The 14,626-nt window shown below is 32.9% G+C and overlaps 2 protein-coding genes and 1 long non-coding RNA gene across 3 annotated transcripts; 2 read left to right on the top strand and 1 right to left on the bottom strand.

Annotated features, from left to right (window-relative positions):
• Positions 1-527: 527 nt before the first annotated feature.
• Positions 528-1,584, bottom strand: LOC122280517. The gene is made up of 2 exons (XR_006229931.1): positions 1,109-1,584; positions 528-957 (listed from the first exon to the last, which is right to left on the bottom strand). It is a non-coding gene; the product is annotated as an uncharacterized LOC122280517 (long non-coding RNA).
• A 3,598-nt stretch (positions 1,585-5,182) lies between these two features.
• LOC122282761 (probable GABA transporter 2) lies at positions 5,183-10,331 on the top strand. Its single transcript, XM_043094772.1, has 7 exons — positions 5,183-5,667; positions 5,789-6,019; positions 6,817-6,914; positions 7,602-7,788; positions 8,913-9,043; positions 9,363-9,599; positions 9,767-10,331. The coding sequence occupies exons 1-7, from the start codon at positions 5,583-5,585 to the stop codon at positions 10,154-10,156; spliced, it is 1,359 nt and encodes a 452-aa protein (XP_042950706.1). The 5' UTR covers positions 5,183-5,582; the 3' UTR covers positions 10,157-10,331.
• A 3,270-nt stretch (positions 10,332-13,601) lies between these two features.
• Positions 13,602-14,626, top strand: LOC122280731. Its single transcript, XM_043091736.1, has one exon. The coding sequence runs from the start codon at positions 13,817-13,819 to the stop codon at positions 14,429-14,431; it is 615 nt and encodes a 204-aa protein (XP_042947670.1). The 5' UTR covers positions 13,602-13,816; the 3' UTR covers positions 14,432-14,626.

The following is a 14,626-nucleotide window of genomic DNA, read 5'->3' as shown; positions in this document are numbered from 1 at the left end:
AGAACTATCAATGCACCAACGCCGCACTACCGTAAAGGGTAAGGAAAATGCTAGATCCCCCGCTAGGGGATCCCGCTGGGAGTTACCGCTCCCAATTTTTTTTTTCCTTTTTTTCTTAGTGATTAAGTAAAAATTGTTTAATATTATTGTGAATTTTTTATATTTTTTTAAATATTTAAAAACATTAAAAAAATGATGTAAAAAAAAACACAAAAATAGAAAAAAAAATTTTGGCCTAGCGGGAGCCCCCAGCGGTGGCCGTAGCACTATCCAAAGGGTAAACTAGGGGCGGGGGAATTGCACGCCTCCTTTTTTTTTTTTTAATTTTTTTTTAAGGAGAAGAAGAAGAAATTTAAGGTCAACTTATTTTTAAAAAAAAAATTAAACCAAAAATCTTAATTAGATTAACGACTTGACACCTCTATAAATACTACGTTGGTGATTTGGATTTTGTTAATCCAGCTAGATCCGTGATATATAGCATATAGTTTGTACTTTGTAGCCTAATCAATTTTGAAGAAATAATATTGTGATGAGAAATCCTTGGGACCGGTCGGGCTAGTTTTACTCAAATAACAGCTGGCCAATAACATTCTAACACGTAAGACTTCTATCGAAACAATTATGGACCAGCATTACATCTGAACAGCTTAACATCTCCAAAAATTAGAAACCCTTCACCATTTCCCCCTTTGCCATTTTACCCCCAAAATTTGATTTCTCCAAGCTGAAGCCCCACGATTTCCTTTCAGCCATCACGATTTCTTACATTGGCACCGACGTAGGTGATTTAGAAATCAAATCACCTACCCTCCGCCCCACGATTTCACCCTTTGCGATTTCACCCTCACGATTTCTCCAAGCTGAAGCCGCACAAAGCCCTTTGTGATTTCGAAGCCCTCATGATTTCTCCACGAAGCTCTGCCCTCATGTTTTCTCCAAGATAATGTAGTGACTCTGTGTTCAAGATGTAATGTAGTGACTCTGTGTTCAAGATAATGTAGTGACTCTGTGTTCAAGATGTACATAAGATTTTGACCAAATAACATACATATAAATAGGATTGAATGTAGTGACTCTGTGTTCAAGATGTAAATAAGATTTCGACCTATACTCAGCCATGATAACTCCTTCTGGGCAACCAATTGTGTCGGCGTTGGAATTTCTAAGCTGCGTCGGCATTGGACTGATATTGTGGCGGTGCGAACAACGACAGCGAGGAAGAGAGGGGTAGTGCATACGATTCAGAAGAGCAAAAGAGCATTGAGGAAGAGAGAATGGTGCGATCTCCGATTTACGTCGGCGTCGGTTTCGAACTGAGATGGTTGAGTTGGCGTTGGGCTGAGATGCTTGCATCGGCATTAGGTTGAGATGCTTGCATCCGTCGGCGTCGGGCTGAGATGAATGGGAGAAGGTCTATGTGCGAAGGGGAGAAGGGCAGACGGAATGAGGGCCTGTATGTTGTGATTCTTTGTAACTCTGTGCATTTGCCTTCCAGTATTTTTTCCTACGTGGCATAAGATGAATGGTGGGCTGTTTTTGTGTGATTAACAGCCCGACCGGTGTGAAGTGCCTCTTGTGATAGTTGTGTCACGCTTCTAATCCTTAGTGCAACTCAACATCATGGTAGGAGAAAAATGAAACAATCCTCGGCAGCTTAGAACCCTGTCTTTTTTATGTACCCCGCAATCAAAGCATTGAAACAATCCTCAGCAGCTTAGAACCCTATCTTTTTTATGTACCCCGCAATCAAAGCATTACAGGACATAAAACTTCACGCTCAGGATTCAGGAATATTTTCTCGGACATAACAAGACCAACAAGATCCGACGCCCACTGATGCTTGTTTAGTTTCTTAAAGATATATCCAATCCCAATAGTTGTGGCATCCCATATATATTTTATATATTTTAATATTATATTATATTATATTATATTTTTATTAAATTAATTGAATTGTTTTATTTATTATCTATATATCACATATTTATTATAATAAAATTAAATAAATAAATTTAAATAAATATAATGTGTATTGTATAAAAATAATAAGTAGAATTATTGGTCTTAAAAACACATCCTAGATTCCGAGCCCACCTTAATATCATAGCAGCCAAGGAAAAAAAATAAAAAAATAAAAAATAAAGAAGAAGAAGAAAAGAAAAGCATCTTCTGCATAGTTTTCTTATATTTTCATCCGATTGTTGTTTGATTTAGGTTTCCACATAATGTGATCCAATGTCCAGACACTAGTAATTTGATTGTAGAAGATATATATCATGGCAGAAGGGGGAAAAAAAAAAACTAAAAATCAATCCTTGGTGTGTTATAATCTTTTCTGCATCTTCCGTGTACCCGGCCCGCAATCTCAGCACATAGACTTCATTATCACAAGTACAGCACACCATGAAAGTCCCAATTTCAGTCTTGTGGCTATCAGCTTTTGTCATAATTAGGGTAAGGAAAGTACTAAAGTTAAATATCAACCTCAGAAGTGCTTTGGTATATAAGCAAGCACTACTATGTCTTATCCATTTCATTAATCACGGGTTTGTTTTATATGTAGCGAAAAATTTATCAGATATTTCATGTCATATAATCAAAAGCATAGAACCTGATTGAGATAAAAGCCAAGTAAAAATTTCACATTAAAATATTTTCCGGTTGCTCAAGTTTCGTATCGAGTCCAGAAAAAAACCTGACTAGTGAACTGAAGTGTAGAAATTTTAGGAATTAATAAGCAAAGACAAAAGTTAATATGAACTTTGTTTTGAGGCACTAAGTGGTAGAGGGGTTTGTCTTCCTAGTGATCATCAATTTTACAATTATTATAATGTTTGTCCAATCTTTAGGCTGCTCTTGATTCCACAACTTCTCTTAATTCATTTCATCTAATCATTATAACTTTTTACACTTTTAACATAAAATATAATAAATAATTCAACTTTTTTAAATTTTAAAATAATAATAATAATAAAAAATAAAATTTTAATTAATTTTAAACTTTTATCTCAACTCAACTTAACATCTAAATATCCAGGCGAGTAGACTGAACTTGGATTGACCTCAACTCCGTCCCCTCTATCAAGATTTAATAAATAAATAAACAAATAATTGAAAAAGTGAGGTATATTTTATTACTCATACAATCTGTTGGGATAAGTCTTGCATTTTTTTAAAAAAAAAAAAAATTATTACAAAACTAATTTTTATGTAAATTTTAAATTTGTTTATTTAAAAAAAATAAAATTCATAATTCTAAAAATTGTAAATATTAGTTTTACTCTTTGTCCAAGACACGTAATGACTTAGGTCTTGTTTGGTTATACAAATGAGATAAGATAAAAGTTAAAAATTAAACAAAATATTTTTAATATATCTTTTATTTCAAAATTTTAAAAAATTATATTATTTATTATATTTTGTATAAAAATTTAAAATAATTATAAATTATTAGGTAAAATAAAATAAAATGAAACGAAACGTTGTGATTTATCTATACGAGTATAAATTTAAAGAGTAATATTATATAGAGTCGTGAAATATACAATTATTTTAAAAAAGAGTTAAATCAATAATTAAAAAGTTAATTTTTTTTTTGTGAGTCACGTATTAATTTATTTTTTTAAAAAAAATTATATAGCGCTTGTATAATTAGTATTACAAATATTATTTTTTAAATTTAAGAATAGAGTTTTAATATTTAACCCCAAAATAATTATTGCCTGTGTTGGAAACTTGCCAACTTGGCTCTTTTATCACAAGGAGCAAGGAGTAAACCACACGCAGACGTTATTCTGTTAATTTCAAAGCTAGCCCATTGGTGCAACTTGCAAGGTACTGAAGTAGACGTTGCCTACAGCGAAACGGTATAACAACGATAGTCAGTACGAACTCAGAACAATGCAACGTTTTATGCTTAAAATAAAAAACAGCTTTGCTACATATAGTCGTTACATGTAGTCGGCGTGCAGTCGGCTGTACAGAATGAATAAAAAAAAATTATAAAAATTTTTTTTTATATTCAAGGGGATCTACATGAATTATAAAAAGTTATAAAAATAATTTTTTTTTTCATGTAGGTCCCGTATTAATTTTTTTTACAGCCGACTGCATCTCTCGACTGCAAAAAGTATTTCTCAATAAAAAAATACAAAATAAATTATATATTAATATGAAAGAGACTATAAGTACTATTTTTTTTATTAAAAATTCATCTAACCACTTATGATATTAATCTAATCCCTCTATTTTTTTTTTTTTACGTGAATTTGAAAATTCTATACGAAAGAGAGAATGAGTTTTACGAAGTATTTAATGCTGTCAAACAAACTCACATGTATAATAATAATAAATATTATAAAACTATCTTTTATGTGTTTATCTTGAGAAGGCCGGGAAAATGATGAAGTTATAACTTTTTTATAACTCTATTTTAAATCAAATGTAATTATGTAAAATTAAAATTATTTTAATGAGATTTCATTTAAAATGAGTTATAAAATAATTTTTTAACAAATTAGTAGGAAAATACTGTCCTTTATATTTAAATATTAAATATATTGTTAATAATTTAATGAAAACAAATCATGGGCAATCTTGTAACTTTGGTTCTATAAAAAATATTCTGTTACCAACCTCTTAACCACCGTTCCCCTGACCACCGTTCCCCTGTGCACTCCTTCATTTAGGGCTGGTGCAGATGTTGAGATAATATAAGAAATAAAATAGTTTAAGTTAAAATATTTTATTAGATTTTAAAAAATGAGAAAGAAAATATTAAATAAAAATATTATAAAATTAAAATATTGTTATAATATAATTTTTTAATATTATATTTGTTTTAAGATTTTTTAAAAAAATTATTTTTTATGATTTATTTAAAAATTTTAAAAAATTATAATAATTAAATAATGAGTAGATGAAAAATTTAAAAATTTAAAAATATTTATATTTAAGTGATATTTAAGAAATAAAAGAGACGAGATGATTGATCTCAACATTCAAATAGGGTGTAAACAATAAATTATAAATAATTTTTTTAATAATTTAATATGACGCAGATGGCAAAATGGATGGTTTATAGCAATTTCCTTTCATGAAAATGCCAAAAGCATTCCTTTTGGTTCCTCGAGCGCCCTGGTCACTTTTACAAATCCATAATATATATATATATATATATCCTATTATCAGTAATCTATGTATCCTACATCTCTTCGTTGTCATCTCATAGTTGACGAAGGACCTCCAAATTAAATAGCTGTTCTACACCAAAAGTCCCCAGCTCAAATAACTCGTTTTATATGCAAACTTCGAATGCGATGCTATAGGATCTCTGGATTTGTATCTTTTTCAATATTCTCTACATAGTCGATCGGCACAACACAAATTACCCCACGGCCCACGGTCCATTTTAGCTTTGTTTCGACGCATCCTAAGAAACCCCCATCTGTTCCGACACCTGGTATCTCCTCCTCCCGTCTTCAAACTAACATGCTGATCTCTTGACAGCTGAGACTGCCATACCATAGCTCGCGCCCCCGCCCTCTCCTTCCTCCTCTCTCGCATATATATACCAATATATGGGTGAACGTCCACGAGTTGATCCATTCCCCGAAAACCGCCGGGAAGAAGACGCCGGAGCCGTTTTCGTCCTCCAATCAAAAGGTGTCACGTCCCTCCTCCCCCAAGAGCAATCTCTGTAACAGTGTTATATATAAAGGATTTTCTCCGACATTTTCTAGACCATATATATGTAAATGAAATCGATTCTGGGTTTTTCTTACAGGACAATGGTGGCACGCGGGTTTTCATCTGACGACGGCGATCGTGGGGCCGACGATACTGGCGCTGCCGTTCGTGTTCAGAGGGTTAGGGTGGGGCCTAGGGTTCTTCTGCCTGACGGTAATGGGCGTCGTGACTTTTTACTCATACTACCTCATGACGAAGGTGCTCCAACACTGTGAGAAAGCCGGTCGCCGACACATCCGATTCCGAGAGCTCGCCGCGGACGTATTAGGTAAATCAGCACCGCACCTAAACCCTTTTTCTTCCGTATAAAATATCGTAAACGTTTTCTTTCCCATTTTTTTTCTCCTTCATTTGTTACGAAAAAGTTGAGTTTACGTCTACATATGATCACGGAAAGCAACATTCTCGGAAGTTTCGGAATTTTAAACAAATTTTCGTATTTTGATTAATGGAAATTAATAAAAGCAACGTGATATGTCTAGAAAATATCAAGGAATGTGGTGTACCACTTCACGTGGGGTAATCTTAATGATATCAATAGCCACATTCGTAAGATATTTCTTTTGGTATTCATTTTATTAAAAATATTAAAAAAATCTAAATTTTATATAATTTTACTCTATTTAAAATAAAATTACGAAAGAGTTATAAGTAAGTGGTATGCACGTGTACAGACTCGACATATACGGTTTGAAAGGTGTTGTTTTTTATTTTTCAAATAGCTTATAATTATATACTATTATGCTTATAATTTTATTCATATAATTATATATGCTGATGTGTTTTAAAACTTAAATTAAAAAAAGATAATGATAAAAGGGATTGTTATTCAGTATTAATAATATTATGCATAAAATTATACATACATGTAGCGCTACTTCACGCATACAGGTGGTATATATATGTGGGGTGAACTCATCTTGGAGGTTAGATGTTTTAAAAGGCAAAAGTTCAATTATAATTTTTTTTATTTTTTTTTATCGTATAGTTTTAATCCGAGTATGTAGCTCAAAAAATAACAAGAAAAAGTGATTTACTTTGTGTGCGCGCTTTGATCTTAAACAGGCTCGGGATGGATGTTTTATTTTGTAATATTCATTCAGACGGCTATCAACACTGGAATTGGAATAGGAGCAATTCTACTTGCAGCAGAATGCCTTAAAGTATGGTTACTATAACACTTCTTCTCTCTCCTTTATTATTTAAAAAAAAAAAATTATTTTAATTTCTACCATTTTTTATCAGATTATTTACTACGTACAACAACAACAATAATAAGTTGTGAAAAACAATCACCATTTGGAGTTGGTACGGGACAAGTTGATGCTATTAATCCAATCAACACGACACGTGACATATTTAACAATAAAAATATAAGTAAAATATTTTAATTATAAAAAAATTATATAAAAATAAATTTATAAATTAACATGACTTGATAAATTACATTTAATTGTAAAATTATTTTTATTATAAAATCAATCTAAAAAATTTTATTATTTTATAAAATCATATCATTTTATAAATTTATTTTATGTAATTTTTTTTTATATCTATAATAGTTGCCATAACCTAATACCATCAAATCAATATAATGGATTAATGCTGAATTCACTCATGATCTCGATCCTCAAATTTTCAACATCGGGTGCAATAATTATGCCACTAAGAACTGTTGCTGGTTAATTTTCATCTAGTGAATGATTGCATATTGGGACAAATTAAAGATGTAATTTTGATCTAAAATGCTACTCTTTTTCTTATCATTTTGGTATTTCCTAATAATTTTTTACATTTTTCCTCGTTACGTGTCTCTCTCTCTCTCTATCCCTTTTAATGGGCCGTCGAAGATCGTCTATTCGAACCTCGTTCCTAACGGGTCCCTGAAATTGTACGAATTCATAGCAATGGTGACGCTTGCAATGATAGTTCTCTCACAGCTTCCAACCTTTCACTCTCTCAGACACATCAACCTGGGTTCGCTGCTTCTCAGCTTGGGCTACACTTTCCTTGTGGTTGCTGCTTGTATTTATGCAGGTACGTACCTACCAAATTATGAATAGACCCTTGTGTCAATTTTCGCTCTTAATCAAACTAATCATGCATAATATTGTATTATATATACAGAAAACTTATCGTTAAAAAATGGACTTTTAAAGCTTTAATCATACTAATTATGGCTTATTGGAATGCAATAATCTACCGTACAAATGCATGGGTATACATCTCTGTATAAAAAAGTGGGTCTCGCTGATAAAAATAATTTTTTATTTATAATATTTTATGGTAAGATTCACTTTATTACAAAGATTCGTTCGGAACTTATCTATTTAGAGTTTGGACAAATCATTTATCATACATATATATATATGTGAACAAAATTATACGATGGTTACAATATTTATCAGAAGAGAATGATTTGTACAATTTTAAGATGTACAATATTCACATATTTTATTTGAAAATAATAAATAAATTTAAGACCTATATAGAAAAATAAAAATTAATTTTTTAATAATTTATGTTTACCATTTTTTAAATGAAGTAGGTGAGCTGGGCACTCTAAAAGTGTATAATTACTAAAAATAAAACACATGCGAAATCATCCGTGCGTCATGCTTATATCATTTTATCATTGACGTGGAAATGCAAATCTCTCTGTTATAAATCTGAGCTGGACCAGAGCAATAGCTTGAAAGTTTGAAACCTTTGCCCAGTCTACTTACTTTTACGAGAAAGGCTTGGAATTTTGATAATGGATTTTGAGTATTTTTTTTTATTTAATAGTTAAGTAAGTATTTTTTAATTAATGTTGTGAATTTTATTTATTTTAAAAAAATATTTAAGAAAATACATGAAAAATAAAAATAAAAAATTACACTGTCCAGACCCATATTTGGATCCGAGTCGGTGGGTGAGGTTTTTGACTTTGGAGCTTGTAGCTCTTCAAAAACATAAATGATGGTGGCGTATGATCTAGCGCCCAACCAGGCTGGGCAATTGACGTTTTAAATTCGTGTTTGCTGCTAAATTTTGCAAAATGATTCACCTGTTTGTTATCAACGTGAATATGCTTTCCAAGAATTAATAGGTATTCAGCAGTACGTTTCTCTACTCTTGTTCTGGCGATTAAATAAGTTCCAATATCTGTCGGCCTGCAGGTACCTCAAAAAATGCCCCTTCAAGGGAATACTCCTTGGAACCTTCAAAGCTACATAAAGTTTTCAATGCCTTTACTTCCATATCCATTATAGCTGCCATTTTTGGGAATGGAATACTACCCGAGATACAAGTAATTACAGCTTCTGAATAGAAGTTTTATGGTTTCTTTGGAGCTTTAGTTGTAAGATTCAAAACTTTGTTCTGCATATATAGGCTACGTTGCACCTTGAACTAGGGGACAGTTGGGCTGCACTACTGCATGATCGATCTGGTTGATTTAACCAAAATGCATAATCTCACATGCTGGGAATGCAGGTGTTGATTCATGCCTAAAATGGTATATAATAGTGAAGTAGTTTGTCCAGATGATATGAACAATGAAAGAAATAGAGTCAGGCAGTGGGTTGTCAGTGCTTTTTTATTTTAATTATGCCACACCATCAATGCAGGCAACTCTGGCTCCACCTACCACTGGGAAGATGGTAAAAGGCCTTGTGATGTGCTACAGCGTAATTTTCATTACATTCTACTCTGCTGCAGTGTCTGGATATTGGGTGTTTGGAAACAAAGCTAGCTCGAATATTCTCAAGAGCCTGCTGCCGGATGAAGGACCTTCCTTGGCTCCAACATGGGTTCTTGGCCTTGCTGTCATCTTTGTTCTCCTTCAGCTCCTTGCCATTGGCCTCGTAAGCTTGCACATGACATAACAATTAATATATATTTTCAGATATATATTTCTTTTAATTTTTCTAGTTGCTGAATCCCAAATCCACTCTACATTTCTTAAGCTATATTTCTTAGTTTATGCAATGTTTCAGGTCGTGTTGAGGTAAATTTCTGCTATGTAATACAGGTTTATTCCCAAGTTGCTTATGAGATCATGGAGAAAAATTCAGCTGACGTGAAACAAGGGATGTTTTCAAGAAGGAATCTTATTCCTCGGCTAATTCTTCGGACGCTATACATGATATTTTGTGGGTTTTTCGCAGCAATGCTTCCCTTCTTTGGAGACATTAATGCTGTAGTAGGAGCAATTGGCTTCATTCCACTGGATTTCGTCCTCCCAATGCTTCTATACAACATGACTTATAAGCCTCCACGAACGTCCCTCACCTATTGGATCAATGTCTCTATTATGATCATCTTCACAGGCACAGGAATCATGGGCGCGTTCTCCTCTGTAAGACAACTTGTGGTTGATGCCAACCAGTTTAAGCTCTTTAGCAGTGAAGTAGTCGGTTAAGTTCATAATAAATCACCCCCTTGGCTTGAAAGAACCATACCATTTTAGCCTGTAGGAATTTGAACTAGAGGTTTCACACTGCTTTTTTCGGTTATCTGTAACATGAGAAGGCACTGCAAAAACATTATGTGCTTATATAATCATATATATATAAACGAGTTTTCGAGTTTGCAAATTGCTTTTGCCGATGATGCCAATTGATTTGACCTCAATCTTTCCCAAGTCAGCTCCAATTGATCCTATCCATCGGCTCGGCTCGGATAGTATGAAAACGGGCCGTGTCGGTTCTTCTCTGCAGGCATATTAATGGCTGCTGCTATCGAGTAAATGTCATGCAGTACAATATTAAATTAAGAAAGGGCAAGCTTTGTCTGCTCACAATAATGCACGGGTTGTATATTTTTCAGCAGTAAATCCATTTCCATATCCTCCATTGTCATGAAAAAAAACAAACACGTCAAAAGATTGTGGTTTGATTTAGCTGCTGGAGATCATGCACCGATACAACGCAACATTTGCCTTCTCGAAGGGGCCGCCAGTGTTATTTAGATTAGGGCCAAAAGATATAATTGAGGAAAGGGGCCGGCCGGGCAATACGTGTTGGATAGATATATAATTAAAAGCATTTCTGATCTCTAAATTAACCGAAGTTGATATATTTATTCTCAGCGACAAAAGACATATTCCAAAGGAAACAAGTCTAGTGGCCAAGGCTAACCTTCCCGTCAATTGGAATATATCTAGCTAGGTTGGGGAAAGGGACTGTGAAATACACATTGGATACGATCGAGCATAATTTCTTATATCTATCTAAACTGAAGTAGGAATATTCTCATCCGAAAAAGACATATATACATACCATTAATGCAAACAAGTCTAGTGGCTGAGGCTAACCTTCCCGTCAATTAGAATACAGATTGGGAATTGGTCGTATATGGTCACGATGAGGTGGCCCAGTTGTTTTATTACTCGAATTAAATCATGAAGTTTACTCTTCCGAGATACCAGCATGCATGCATGATCACGTTTCAATTAAACTAGTTTTCTTTATTTCCGAGTATTATGCATGCAAAATCATGTAGATCGAGCCAGCCAATATGGCCCATTGCTGGCTATATATGGTGTTGGATTTTCTTTTCACTTGGCGTCTTTAGTGACCATGCTCACATGCCAACGTCCTTTGCATCTCTCGTGAATCTCACGTTCGTTGAAAAGAGGGACAACTCTACGAAATCTTTTTTTTTTTTTTCTTTGCAAGTTGTATAAAAAAACTATGCAATATTTGTTCCCCCGTAAGCGAAATCATTTTTGCATATTTGCATTTCCGAGGTAATACAATCAACACAATTAGAAAACTTTGGGTTAGATAATTCCTGATTTAGTTATACAGATAGAATGATATAAGATGAAAATTAAATAAAAGAGTAATGTTATATACCACACAACTATCTTATTTTTATCTTATTAAATAAGATGTAGCACATTCATCACTATTAAATAATAAAAAATATACAATAAATAGTCATTCAATAGTAATAAATATATCTAATCTTACTTAATGGGATGAAAGTGTGATGGTAACGTGATGTATATAATTTTCCTAAATAAAATATTATTAAATTATAATTAAAAAATTCTATATACTATATTATCATTCCATTTGCATTTCACTAAATAAAATGTAACACATTTATCACAATTGAATAATTATTTATTACATATTTTTTTTTATCATCTAATGGTAATGAATGTACTGCATTTTACTTAGTAGAATGCAAGTAAGATGATAATGTGGTGTATAGCATTACTCAAAGTTGTAATGATTAGACCAAACCAAGTCTTAATTAAAATAAGGAAAATTATACATATTATATCACTATCTCACTTCTATCTCACTATAAAAGATATATCATATTTATTATCATTGGATATTTTTTATTGGATGATTCTTTATTATTCAACGGTAATAAATATGTTATATCTTATATAGTAGGATGAAAATAAAATTGTAGTATAGTATATAGCATTACTTTTAAAACAAAGATGATCTTCTACTGCCTGCGTTCCGCAGGGAGGGGAGACAAGTCTCATTTGTTATTTTTTTACTCTTTCTATGTTTTGTTTTGCAATGCATGCATTTCATTTTTTTCAGAAGGGTGTTGTCTCTTAATTAGTGATCTCTTTAAAGTTATCGTTAGTTCAATTTAAATTTTTGTTTTTTTATGTATATATTGAGAAATATACACAAATTCATCCGTGATAATTTTTTTAAACATTTTAAAAATATCAAATGCATTAGCAAGAACTTCGAACGGTATATTTTTAAGAGAACTAATTAACGTTATTCTTTTCAAATAAGATAAAAAAATAATAATGGACTCGTACATATTTTTGTTAACCCAATAAAGCACAAAGCTTATAGTTTTCGAAAAAAAAAAAAAAAACAACCTTAATTGGCTTTTGATGAGGGCAAGGAATGTATGGACAGTCGTTTCTTATTCCACGTAGCGAGCGAGGACCACTGACGGCAACACGTATAAAAATACAAAAGTTTAGATCATGGAAGAGCTAGGAAATTAATATCTTCCAGAGAGAGCTTTGCATAAAAATCATCTTGTGATTCACCAACAGATATTAAAAAAGAAATACAGTTGCATGACGCATCCGTGTATCATGTGAGAGAGACTCATTAATCGACACATAAAGGCCAGTGGGCCCATAAAAAGATTTGGGAAATATTATATTATCAATATACATAGCTTCTTTTTTTTTTTAATTATTAATTAAGAAGTAGATGCACACTACTACGTAGGAACATGGTAATTGTTTATCCGCTGATGCCATCCGATGATCATGCACGTCCATTTTATTATATATATATATATTTATATTCTTTCAAGTGGGATATTTTCTAATTTTTTAAGAAAATTATCGGATTATTTTTATACCAATAAAAAAATATTAAATAATATAATATAAAAATAATTTATAAAATAATATAATTTAATGTAATGTAAAATTATTTTTTTATTATAATTATTTGTAATGACATTTTTCTATCAGGAGCTAGCTCCAATAATTAATGAACTTTCATACTAATTAATGTCGACCAAGGGCTTAATTTCTACCTTGACAGCCTTAATTAAATCCCGTAAATGGGAGAGTTAATGCCTTTTGGTATAGCAACTAACAAGATTATTGTAGCTTACTCGCTTCAACAGCTCTCATTTTCTTTTTTGGCTTTTTCTTTCTTGAGACATTTTTAGTGATAATTTGCATCAAATACCCATCAATATATATATATATATATATATATATATATATATATATATATATATATATATTTTATATATAATGATTACGAAGGGTCCTTTTGCTTCTAATCCAAACTATCGTTTTGGTTAGGTTGAGGTCAAAAGGCTATAGTATCTCCGATTATTTTTGTGGAACTGATTAGAATGAGAAGGAGTCCTCTACGCGCAACCGACTTAGTCCCAATAAATGAAGGCTTAAGAAATGAAAAGCTGTACGTCACACGGAAACACAGAAATTGATGGTCCAATATGTGGAGGGCGTGAACGCTGTAACTCAGGCGGCTCCATTTCTATTTTAATTAGGCCTAAAAGTCCTAACTAACGCCATTGAAGCTTCACCAACCCTATGAAAAGGAAGAACACTTCCCCCATCAACCTCAAATCCGATCCTCTACCCTTGAATCTTCTTGCTAACACCTCTCTCTCTCTCTCTCTCTCTCTCTCTCTCACTGTACGTGTCTGTGTGACTAGCAAGGAAGGAATGGAAAAATCTCGAGAACATAAAGAGAAACAACATGAAAGACCCAAGTCCCTTGTATGGGATTGTGGCAGCAGTCTCTACGACTCCTTTGAGCTCAACTCTTTCAAACGCCAGCTTGACTCCGCCATATCCCGCCGGACCATGTCCATGCCGCATTTACCCGATGGACGAGCGCCTCCTAAACCTCAGCCACCGCCTTCCGTACCCAAGAAACCCTCGAAGATCTCTCGGTCGCTACAAAAGCTTCTCAGGTCTGTGTTCAAGGCAAAACCAACTTCTACTTCTGTACTTAACGTTCAAAATCAGTCCAAGGAAGGGACGTTTTACGTTCATGTGTACGACAAGTCCGGGGCTCTTAACACGATACCGGAGGTTCCGGAGTTCGATTTTAGCGGAATTTCTCCTGAGATCGGTTCTTTGGTAGGGAAGTCAACCTCAGAGCGATTTACAGCCACTTCTATTGGTATTTCATGTGCTTAACAGCTCTTAAAATAATACATATATGCAGGTGACCGCAGACATTTTATCATTTTTATTTGTATATATAGTATGAATTTTCTAATTTGTTAATACTAAAAAACATAGATATAAGACCGAATGAACAGGATCGATGTACTCTTTTTGCGCGTTTAGACCTTGTTAATTAATTGTGCTTTGGGTTTTAAACTTTGACTA

Source organism: Carya illinoinensis, chromosome 11 (genome assembly GCF_018687715.1).
Source record: "Carya illinoinensis cultivar Pawnee chromosome 11, C.illinoinensisPawnee_v1, whole genome shotgun sequence".
Taxonomy (NCBI): Eukaryota; Viridiplantae; Streptophyta; class Magnoliopsida; order Fagales; family Juglandaceae; genus Carya; species Carya illinoinensis.
Note: the sequence above shows the minus strand (reverse complement) of the source record. Positions and strands in the feature narration are given on the sequence as shown.

Excerpts from the sequence above, each read along its gene's own strand:
- LOC122282761 (XM_043094772.1), top strand. The coding sequence starts at position 5,583 with ATGGGTGAACGTCCACGAGTTGATCCATTCCCCGAAAACCGCCGGGAA. Across the intron at positions 6,020-6,816 it reads GCTCGCCGCGGACGTATTAG|GCTCGGGATGGATGTTTTAT; the intron begins GTAAATCAGCAC and ends GATCTTAAACAG. Across the intron at positions 7,789-8,912 it reads TGCTGCTTGTATTTATGCAG|GTACCTCAAAAAATGCCCCT; the intron begins GTACGTACCTAC and ends GTCGGCCTGCAG.
- LOC122280731 (XM_043091736.1), top strand. The coding sequence starts at position 13,817 with ATGAAAAGGAAGAACACTTCCCCCATCAACCTCAAATCCGATCCTCTA.